This window comes from Sorghum bicolor, chromosome 6, assembly GCF_000003195.3.
Source record: "Sorghum bicolor cultivar BTx623 chromosome 6, Sorghum_bicolor_NCBIv3, whole genome shotgun sequence".
NCBI classification, from domain to species: Eukaryota; Viridiplantae; Streptophyta; class Magnoliopsida; order Poales; family Poaceae; genus Sorghum; species Sorghum bicolor.
In genome coordinates, this window is record NC_012875.2 from 59,798,997 (window position 1) to 59,810,804 (window position 11,808).

An 11,808-nucleotide genomic window follows, 5' to 3' on the forward strand; every position below is an offset into this window, starting at 1 on the left:
ACTATAGACTTTCATGCATGGTTAGTGCTTCTGCTGTGCAGTGATTCTTGCATGCCGCGGAGAAAAAGAGAGAGGAAACTCTTACGGAGGGTGGGCCTTTGCAGCCCAGACCAGCAAAAGTTGCGTTTGGGCCCATGAGTGTGGGTTTCATGGCCTGCCGATATCCGTCGCCTGATGGGCCAAAACAATGCAAAGTATGAGAAAAAAGCCTGTGAACCAGGCTGGCTCGGGCTGTTCTCCTTTCGTCTGGGCTTTATTTTTCCGGCCCGTGGATATAGACACGGCATATTGGGCCTTCCAGTGTAACAACTCAACTGAACAGTAGTTGTTTCTCAAGAAGAAGAAGAAGAAGAAAAAAGTAGTTTGACATCTTATCCTTTTTAAAAAAAAGATCTGGATTTTCAGCATTATAATAATAACAGGAATTAGAGTTGCAAACACATGTGCGAGAGGCGCTAACCCACACCGCGGACCGTCATGTGGGTTACCAGAAGTTTGACATCTTCTCTATCTTCAGGATACTGCTATGTGTAATTTTGTCCTAAGAATTTACGTATTTATTTACAAGATGTGAAGAGACGGGAGGTCACGAAGGTCCTATCTTCAATTTACAATATGTCCCCAAAAAAGATGCACACATGAAGAATGTGGCATTGGCATTGCATCATTCTATAGAATTTCTACGTGAGTTAGGCATGAAGGGAAAAAAAAAGGATTCACGAGTACAAAACAGAAGGCATACTTGGCTTTTGTCCCTCTTTTATTGTCTTTTTTGGAGATTATAAAACGTTAGGCAACTTGTGTATAAAAAGTGGGCCGTCAATGAGCCGAGACGTGTTTGGGCTTGTCTCGACAGAAGCTACAAGAAAAAGAAAAAGAGCACGGAAGAAGGATTGGCGGGCTAGCTATCCCTGTCCCGTTCATCTTCTCTGGCTGCATCTCCCCCCTAATCACATTACTCGTGCTAGTTAATGGTGGCTGAGTGGAGTAATTGGTTGCTAACATAAAGCTACGATTTTGCATTGTTCTAGGGCCAGAATCGAACATGACGATATTATAAAAAGAAAAGCACACTAATTTGGCACCTTACAACATTTCTGAAAAAAATGAAAACATATATTTGCTACCCTAAAACTAGCATCACAGCAAAAATATTATCAATACAACTAATCGGATGTAAGATACTCCTTATTTTCGTAGTTATAATTGTTTTATACTCCTTCCGTCCTATTAAAAATGTCGTTTTTGACTTTCAGATTTCTTATTTAACCATTTGTCTTATTAATTTTTTATGCAAATAGTAAAACAAATAAATCATTGTTAAAAAAATTTTATTGACAAAATAAGTCATAACAAATAAATAATATTTGTAAGAAATTTTTTAATAAGACGAACGGTCAAACTAGAACTCTGAAAGACAAAAATGACACTTTCAATAGAACGGAATAAAGATCATTATATGAGAACAATTACCAACTTTCATTTTACTCCCTCCATTTTAAACTACAAGACGTTTTAGCTTTTTTAGATATATAGTTTTTCCTATGCATTTAGATATACATCATGTCCGGACACGTAGCAAAAATAATATATCAATAAAAGTCAAATTTTTTATAATTTAGAACGGAGGGAGTAAAATATAAAAAAAATGTCGATTGACGTGTTTCATAGGTTTAGTTCCCATTCAAGGTGGACACATCGTCCTTATCTTTCCAGTGATTACTAATTTATTATCCAATGCGTGCTTGTATATAAAGTACTGACAACATAGTATATGATAAGAGAGAATCATTACCAACTTCGCTTACAGTTACAAGTAACTAAAAAGTTTGGATGTTTGAATTGAATTGGAGCAGTCAGTCTCTGAAGGTCTGTTTAAATATAACTAATGATATTTGAACGAAATGCCACTGTCGAATCCCGGGAAATATCTGATCCAATCTCTTGGGGTATTTTCTGAGAGCTGTAGTGCATCCGAACAAGGAAATACTACTTTATGCTCTGAACAATCGAATGGTTTACTTACTCTGCACGGTTTGATTTCAAGAGGTTGACATTCCCGTTGTCTCCACTGCCTCAGCTGCCGGAGTGATTAGAAAACAGGATCTTCAGATAATGGAGGGCGCTTAATTAAATAGAAGACGACGGAGCGCGTCACTTGCAGACTGAATAAACTTCCACAGAACCATATTACATTGACCCCCCGAATACTAGCAGTAGTTTATGGTTTGTTCGTCTCGTTGACAGTTCCCGCGTGCACCGCGTTATTAGTTTCCTGCAGATACGGAATCCCGTTTTGCGATGTGATCCCGCTGTTATCTGCCGATCTGCGAGACACGTACGCTTGCCTGTGCATGTCAGTGTCTCTCTGAGGTGGGCTTGAGCAGGCTACAGTCCTACACTGTGGTTATAGCACTAGCAGTGACAGTGGCACCGACGTTCAGAACCTGACAAGCTAGAGATTAGAGAAGGTATGGAACGACCTGGAAGAAACTACTGTAGCTGGGGCCGTCCGCCATGGCGTGTCTAGACCACCGAAATTTTCACATGACATTTCTTTCACGGAAAACATACACTAGTACTAGTACTGTACTACTATAGAGTACTCCTACAGTGGTAGCATTAGTGTGATAAGACAACAGATTATTAGATAGAATCATAGAATTAATAATCCCAAAGAATTCAGATGTGTATGCTGCGCGTGCGTGCAGTCTACTCAACGGAGCTGTTGCTGTTGGTGAAACGATGGAGCGGGCACGGATCGAGAAGCAATCGTCGGTCGATCGAGGCCTGTTTTGTTTGTTAATTAACAAGGAAGAACAACCTGGAGCATGTGATTCAGAGGATCGGAGGAGGATGATGGGTGCACGGTGTACGGCACTCGATCCACGCGATCGATATCTGCCCGCAGATGATTCGGATTTTCAGTAGTGAAGCGGAGCATGTGCGGCAGGTGCCCTCTGCCGACCCCAACCTGGTGGGCTGGCGCTGGCGTCCTGATCCTTTGGTTGTCCGGTTCCCACAGGCCACAGCCTCGCAGCTTCGTCGTGGCCTGGCCTGGCCCGCCCGACAGGGCGCGTGGGCGGCCACGTGGATGCCTCGCCGATCCCTCCCGGTCCAGGTCCGCGATACGGGTCGTGGTCACCGCCAATTCGCCACCACCCCTCGCCACCCTCGTGTGATTTCGGCGGATCCTCGTGCCCCGCTCGGAGGCTCTGGCGGAGCGCGCTGGCGGCCATGCCGGCCGTGGCTCTCCGTTGTTGACGTCTGCGCGGCCCCCCATCCAGGTCCGCCACCGCTTATCCGGGCGCGGTCCCGTGGGTGGAAACATGAAGCATCCCCGTATATTCGATTGGCCTCGGCGTTCGGTGTGCGTGCGATCTCGGACGCGGCGCGAACCCCGTCCTTTGAGCACTCCGCCGCTCGATCATGACAAAAGTGGCGATGGGAACGAGATACCCCCCCCCCCCCTTTTTTTTTTCTCGGTTCGATCATATCAAGGAAGATCTCACCGTCGTCCCCTCCACTCCTCCATACCCCAAGGGCAGGCAGGCAGGCTCACATCATGCACCCACAACTACTCGGTGCTCATGCAATGCATGCATCGGCTTTCAGCTAGTAGTTGGACAAAGCACGGTTATTTTATCAACTGCGCTGCTCCCGTCTCCCGACGTGGGCACACTGGCAGAGTGGCAGTTTGGCGAGGAGTCTGTAGAATTGTGATTCTCCATTCTCGTACCGGGCGCCCCCACTTTAGGAAAGAAGGAATCTTTTCTTTTTCCCTTTATAGTCACCCGAAAAGGACCGCGCCTCGCTTCTCGTTCTCGACACACGAGGGCAGGCCGGATTGCGATACGATTCCCTCCCCCGACGGCCCTACTCGGCTACTCCATCGATCCAAGTATCCCACCCACCCCAGAGTACAGTAAAGAAATGTCGTCTCGCTTTTCCTTCCAGAGCTTCTCGATCACCTCACGCGCACGGCACGACTACACTGCACAAGGCCAGGTCACGCGCCGTCGACGGCGAGGAAGGAATCCTATCCATGGGCTACCGGTCGACGCAATCGTCTCGTGTCCCGTATCACCGGCGGCTAGCTCGTGGCCCCAAAAGAATCCTCTCGTCACCTAGTACAGACTACGTCCCTTCGCTCGTTGCAACTTGAATTGCATCGTTGCCTGCAGTCACTTTGCTGACATGTATGTCAAGAAACCATGGTCCATGGCCCGGCTCGACCTCGCTCCTCCAAGCCATGGGACTGAATGCAGCTCCATACAGTGGCGATCTTGACGTTAGGTATTTTCGAAAAAAAAATTCCAATGCATAGCAGCATAGGTTTTCAACTCATGCATCTAGTCTAGAAAGAAAAAAAGATGCAATGAATAGGTGGCCGTGGGCTGAGTTTCTACTCGAAAACAGCAAATTATAGTACCAATATACATTATACACATATGAGTATATATACACACACGTGATCTTTTATAATGGTTGAAAAAGTATCTTGGTACCTTTAGGTTCTTTCATATTTTTCTATTTTTCCAAGTTGGGAATTTTAGTAATTGAGAAAATTCCGAAAATCATGCCTGCCTCCTAAATCTTCTTGGCATGCATGCAATATACATTATACGCCACCAAGCATTCCAAAATCAGAAGTGCTCATGATGCAAGCGGGCCGCTCTGTAGACGGCCCGCACGTCGCCGCTCGGTCTGCTACGTGTATTTGCAAGCTTGATGGGTGCTCGTTACTGCTGCGCGGCTGACCGCGTCGTCCCAGCAGACATTGCAGGAAAGAGCTAGCAGGCATGCACGAGCTCGCATGCGGTCAGAATTGGATCCATTCCAAATAGCGAGAATTAGGATTCTTGATCCCTCTCAATCTCTCTTTCAATTTGAGGATCCAGAGAGGTTTTTTCATAGTCATTTTCGAATATTTGCTATTTTTGGATATTTTCGATTTTATTTTTCTATGATATGTCTTTCTATGTGAAAATTGGTAGACCAACTTGGACGAGGATGGTCGGTGTGATTTGCACGTTCTGGTCGTTGCCATCGAGATGCTCGGTAAGGAGGAAGAGGAACTTGGCTGAGTATAGGTTAGTGTAGGAGCCGATGATGCAATTAAGAACCCGACAGCTTCTAAGCGATGTAGGTCATTATGTCCATAGGGTTCGACCGTTGAAGACGATGAGCAAGATGGAGTCCAGCGAGTGCTCCACCAGCACGGGCACGTCCTACTTGTCTAAGAAAAAAGAAAAGAAAAACGAAGACATCCGATGTGGTTACTTGTGGCCTTGTGGGCTTTGCAGGTATAAGCAGGAATTTGTGGATATTATTAATAACCCAACACGCTTAGCAGGTCAACCTGCCCCAACTCACAGTAATTAAGTAGAATGCCTGCATTGTCCAATAGGAGTATGTATTCTTTGCGGGGCGGGCAAAGCGGGGTTGCAGACAAGCCCACGATTCAGCTAGATCGGCGTTCATGCATAAATTGGAGGCTGCCATTTTTTTTAACGGAGATTGGAGGCTGCCGTATTTGTCTGCTACCCAGCGATCACTAATTGTTGTGTCACATGTTTCCGTATGTGCATCACGGTTTTTCTCCAACGTGTCTCTGTTTTCATTTCATGTTCAAGCAGCTCTTCATGAAATTAATCTCTCATGTAGCAACATCGTATATGTCACATTAAAAAACTTTTACACTAACTATGCACATTGGCACCATCACATATGCCACATTAAAAAAATGTTACACTAACTATGTACATTAGCTAGCACTATCGTATCAGTCATATAAAAAGTTACACCAAGTATTCAAATCCATTTCAAATGGATCCAACATGTCTGTAGACTTTTTTTTTGGGAAAAGGACACAATGTTAGTGGATCTAACTCTACAAGATATTTGCCCAATCCTATTTTTGCCCTTGAATGATAGTACTAAAATGACTAGTTTGCCCTTATTCAAAAATAAAATATAAAATGAAAAATAGATGTTGCCTCATATATTTTGGTACTGATCCCATCTAATTTGGTACTATCCCTACCTATTTGGTACCTTCAGCTACTTTCAGTTGAGTACCTTTCATTTTTTTCATCGTCTGATCTCGCCCAATGAATGACCCATCCTTTTTCAACCTTTGTAAAACTTCTCTGAAAATTGTACCAAAATAGTTGGTATTTTCAGGAATATTAGGGAATACCCTTGCATCCACCCTTGATACAAAGATTGCAGCAGCTTTCTTACAGTGTTCTTTCAAAAATATCAGCTCAGCGTTATATTACTCTAAAAAATTAAACATCGGCTAAGCTAAGATTGTCGGCCAGGTATATGACTGGTACTGTCTCGCTGTGGTACAGAGGAAATTATTCACTGCATCCTTCTCTATTGCCAAAAAAGAAAAGAAAAAAGAAAAGAAAAGAAAAAGACGGATGCGGCTGTCCGTGCTTCATTCTTCACCTACCCAAAGATTCTGTTCACCCAAGATCCTACATATTCGTCCTCCCATGTTAGGAACGAAAACGAGAGGCTTTCCTTTGCCACCACCAGGCGTCAGGACTGTGCCGAAACGGATCAAGCAAAGAGATTTGCATTTGAATTTTCTCTGGGGAGAAATTTCCCGCTGATTGCTCTCCGGTATCAGCTAGTTGAAAAACCGGGTGCTGCTGTGGCGGCTTGGACATGTTTTTTCCCCCTTCTTTCCGGCCAGTGCACGCTTCCCTCAATGGCGTTCGTCTTTCGTCGAGTGATTGGCCATATCTGCGTACACTATGTGTGCATCATGGCATTTGCCTATTTGCCTTACACTGTACAGTACTTGACAATATAATTTGGTAGCAACACCGAGTTCTATGCTTGCAAAGTTGCAATATGGCGTATGTTTACTTTTGAGCTCTGTTCACTTATTTTATAGCCAGTAATCTTTTTTTTTTCTAACAATAAATCAACGATTAATACTTTGAGGCTTCAAGTTTTAAGCAAAATCTACTGGTTTTACAACTGTTAGTGCATTTTTAACCACTGCAACACACGTCATGGCACAAAGATCTTGCGTCCCATGTGAGTGAGATACGGATGACCTCAGAACAGTGCGCAAACAACAAGCAGTGGTGCACAAGCTGCCCTACTAGTTTACTTTAATTATTTCATTCTATTTCATTTTCTGACGTTCCTATCTTCTGATCTTCTTCTACACTACTTTGACCGGAGGCAGCAGGCACAGCACAGCACAGACCACCACCTGAGACGCCAGAAAGTGACAGCAAAAGAATTTGGGTGTGGAGGGGTCCGGCCGCGGCCGGTCAATGCAGGTTTGCCGTTTGCCACGACACGGCGGTGGTTGGGAGTTTTGGGGAAAACCTTCGGGTTTCAACGGGGGTCAGGTGCGAAGTTTCTGCAGCTAGCGAAGATCGAATCCGCTGGGATCCGTGGTTGACGCCAGCGGATCGGATCGGCGTCGGCCATCGCCCGCGAGAATGTGAGATGCCACCACACCAACGCACACCGGATTCGGAATAATTGCAAGGCCGACGACCGTTTCTCGATTCGAGATTATTTTAGCGTTGCCGTTGTTTGCCACCGTTTCCTGCTGATGTCAAATGAGACCTTCTAGCAGCGGGTCAATGGCGTGGAGTGGAGTGGACATCTCCGCCTCGAACGGCCATTCAAAATGGGAGGAGACAAGACAAGCGCGCAAAATAAAGATTGTGACCAACACAAGGCGTACCTCCTCGTATATATTTTTGCATTTTTTTTGTTTTACCAATTGCACGGGGTTAATATTCTAGTACTGTAGAGCTAGTGCTTTGTCGAATCATTAATTTAACGGAGCAGTGTCTCTTTGCTAGTTGCGCAAAGTCAAAACCGTCTTAAAAACATTTTTTATAATACGAATATATGTTAGTGGATCCCCAAAACGTCGTGTATAGTTTGGCATTTTTTTCTTTTAGTAAAGCTACTTGTACTTCTAAAAGTCTGTCTTTTTAGATAGCATTACTATGTCCACTCCCTCTGTTTATTAAAAAAATAAAAGTTTTTTTTCCAGGCAATATATGGATTAAGTCCAAAGATCTTTTATTGATATATTGACCTTACCAATTATTAGTGAGCACACATATAATCATGCTAAGAAATGTGTTGATTTTATTATGCGAATGCATGAACGACCAAGGAAAACATTGAAAAGAAATGAACGATAAAAATATTGGCTTGCTTGTTGGTAGTACAAAAGTTAGAAAAGTAGTTCAAATTGAACCGGGTGACTACATATGGTTAAACATGAGAAAAAGATAAATATTTACTACGCTTGAGAAAAGATATATTTTTATTTTTAGAGTTATAAAAGTTTGAGTTGATGATGCCTAGAGTTATTGGTCCTTTTTTAACACAGTTGACGATAAGTAACAATGCACCTGACTTGCTTCTTGAGTTTTGGTTAATCCTAGCTTTACTATTTCAAACACGAGGAAGGAAGATGAGGACATTACTATGTGTGGATGCACTCCTCAAGTAGCTATGCAAGGGCCAATCACTAGAGCTCGAGCAGGACAATTTAACCTCCACGTAAACTTATTCCTAAATAATTATTTTCGTAATTATGAGAATAAATTACTATAAAATGATGTGATGGTTCTTAGAAACTTCGAAGAAAATTTAAAAGTGCATGGAGATAGAAATAGACATATTTTTTTTAAAAAAAAAACACCCACCCACCTTGAACCTTTACGTCGCTCGTTCTGCCTGCGTGTCGGTATCGCACGGCAAAAATTCGCGATGCAGCTGTGCAGGATTGCACTGTTGGACGCAACTGTACCGTCTGACGCAACCGATCGGGGCGATCTTTCCTGTACCCCCACTCAAATCGAAATCGGGCACAGCCTGACAGCCTTGACATATTCATCACCATTCATTCATTCGTCCAGTCGGGAGGATACGCCGAAACGTCCAGTACGCTGCCGACCAGGATGGCAGTGCCATCGGATGCGGATCTCCGCTCCGGCCACCCCAACAAAAAGCTAGCTCAGTCAAGGCCGCGGTCCCGGTCCACCCCCACAGGTAGGTCCACACCGAGCGAGCGAGCGAACGAACGTACTGCGCGGCGTATCGTGTGGCGACCGCAGCCGGCCCGGGCAGCGGTGCAGTGCATGCAGCTGGACCGCTGGAGATCTCGCTACGGAGCGGGGGCGATCGGCGCGCAATGCCACCGGCAGGCTATCGCAATCGCGATCGGCTGCAGGCATGGCGTGGCTGCGCGAGAGGGACGGCCGTACGGGACGGAGATGCGTATCGGCGGCAGCAGGATACGACAGCGTGTCGGGAGATATCTGCGTAACCTGCGTTACGTAATGGAAGGTTCGCACGGGTTGCGTGCATGCCATGCATGTACGTTGGTGTGGGTGACTGGGGGTGTGCAATGCATGGTCCACGCGGGTCACAGCGCCACAGTCGCAGCCCCGCAGCGAAACCAAACCAACCCAAACCACGGCGTCCTTATCATCAAGAGCCAAGTGACAGACCCTTGCTTGCTCGGCTTGCGCGGGCCGCTGCCCTGGACGAAATCTCTTGAGATCAACGAGGGCGCTGCCCAATCTGGTGTCACGATATCGTTTGATCGCGACATCGCGTATGCGTACTCCAATCCTATCCTTGTACGGTCACTTCCAAATTGATCCGATCTTACCCACCTTTATATTTGTTGTAAATATAAAACAAAACCAAAAAAAAAACCAAACAACAGCTCCCGCGTACGAGTATGATCATATCCAAACAGACCGTATAGGAGGAGAGGAGTATAAAGAAGAATTGTTTTGGAAATCCGAGGAGATTTGCGAACAGCTCACCTAGAAAGCGTCGCTCGGCATGCAAAAGCGAAGCGGCACCAACACACAGAGAATCCGTGGCCCATGCACGCAAATCTCGCCAGAATCCGAAGACGCCAACACCAACACCAACGCCAGGGGAAAGGAAAAAGAAGAGCAAAACCGCCGAAGAAGATCCGGGGCGCTCGTCGCGTCGCGTACGTGGGGGCGCGGGGGGTGACAGGCGTCGACAGCGAGAGGCGAGGCAGGGAAATCCCTTGCGAATCGCCGCGCGGGCCCCGCCGCATGGCCCCCCAGCGGATCCGCGCGCCCGGATCGACCTGGCCCGCGGGCCCCTCTCCTCCCTACTCGATCCGCGCGCCTCGGATCCCTCTGAGATCTCGCAGGATTTCCCACGCATTAATTCCCTCGCCACCACCGCATCTCCTGCTTTGCTATCTCCCCTTTCCCCTTTCCACACCTGTATATATACACGCCCCGCCGCGCCTCCAACTCCTCGCCGCAACCGCACCTGTCTCTGCCTGCTCCTGCTTTCATTCATTCACTCGCAAGAAGAACAAGAACAAGAGGAGAGCTCCGCAATCGCATAGCATCCCGGCTCAAAGAAGATTCGGTTGGAGTTTGGATTGTTTGTCTCTGCAAATTGCAATGGCTGCCGCTGCTGCTCCGTCAGTGTCCCCCTCCCCGTCCCCGGCGACGGCGCCGGCGCCGAAGGTCGTGTCGCCCAAGGCCGGCGACAGGAAGGTGGTGCCGGTGGACGCTGTGGAGGTGGAGCTCAAGCTGGAGCTGGAGGAGAAGCACGTGCTGGCGGTGGACGACAGCTCCGTCGACCGCGCCGTCATCGCCAAGATCCTCCGCAGCTCCAAGTACAGAGGTGAGCAGAGCACGCACTTCTCTTCAATCGGTGACCCGCCGATTTGCTCGGCGGCGAACGAACGAACCACTTCATCACGACATGGAAGGAAGGCTAAACTAACTGTCGTCTCGAATCTCTTTGCAGTGACCACCGTGGAATCGGCGACGCGTGCTCTGGAGCTGCTCGCGCTGGGTCTGCTCCCCGACGTGAACATGATCATCACGGACTACTGGATGCCAGGGATGACCGGCTACGAGCTCCTCAAGCACGTCAAGGAGTCGTCGGAGCTGAGGGAGATCCCGGTCGTGATCATGTCGTCGGAGAACGTGCCCACCCGCATCACCCGCTGCCTGGAGGAGGGCGCCGAGGACTTCCTCCTCAAGCCCGTCCGCCCCTCCGACGTGTCCCGCCTCTGCAGCCGGATCAGATGATCTGGTCACCCAGCCAGCCATCCATGCCGGCGCATCGGCTGCCGCATGGACTGGTTGCGTACTCTTAGGAGTTAGTAGGATCCATTTTTTGTTCTTTCTTTTCCCCATTTTTTCCCTTCTTTCTTGGACATAGATCTGCTGCTGCTGCCGCCTCAAACAAGAATCTAACTTTTGGGGCCTAGGGAGACTTTTAGATTTAGGAACGAAGTTAAATTAGGAATGGGGGATGGAGCAGAGCATTTGCTCTTGTTCTTTTCCCTGTGATGATCTTCTGCTGCAAAAGATGCCCCCCAGGCATGCAAAAAAAAAAAAGAAAAAAGAAAAGAACCCCTGTCCATGGTCCTCACTGATCACATCTGTTGAAAAGAAATGGCATCCGTGCAAACCTGTTAACCGTTTCAAGATCAGAGCTTCTGTTTCTTTTTCCTTGTCAAATGACACCAGTATCAGGATTAGCATTTATATTATTATATATACTAATTTTAAGATGAGAGTTCTTCCCCCAACCAATTCCTGTTCATACATTGTTTCTCAATTCGCATGGATGGCGGTCACGGTTCACGCACGATCTCATCTCCATCTCCATGATTGATTGACTCTTACCAGCCCTAAGAAATAATTGCCTGGTTGTCTGCTAATCAATCAGCCCTCCCCGCCTGCCCGCCATGATTTTGTATTTGTAAGCACGATAGGCTGTGCGAAT

General features: G+C 46.9%; 1 protein-coding gene across 1 annotated transcript; it reads left to right on the plus strand.

Moving 5' to 3' along the window:
• Positions 10,296 to 11,512, plus strand: LOC8085850 (two-component response regulator ORR6). Its single transcript, XM_002447264.2, has 2 exons — positions 10,296 to 10,692; positions 10,819 to 11,512. Exons 1-2 carry the CDS (start codon positions 10,467 to 10,469, stop codon positions 11,103 to 11,105), a joined length of 513 nt encoding a protein of 170 aa, XP_002447309.1. The 5' UTR covers positions 10,296 to 10,466; the 3' UTR covers positions 11,106 to 11,512.

Bases quoted from the DNA above. Each gene is read 5' to 3' on its own strand.
- LOC8085850 (XM_002447264.2), top strand. From the start codon at position 10,467: ATGGCTGCCGCTGCTGCTCCGTCAGTGTCCCCCTCCCCGTCCCCGGCG. The intron at 10,693-10,818 runs GTGAGCAGAGCA...ATCTCTTTGCAG, and splicing joins CCGCAGCTCCAAGTACAGAG to TGACCACCGTGGAATCGGCG.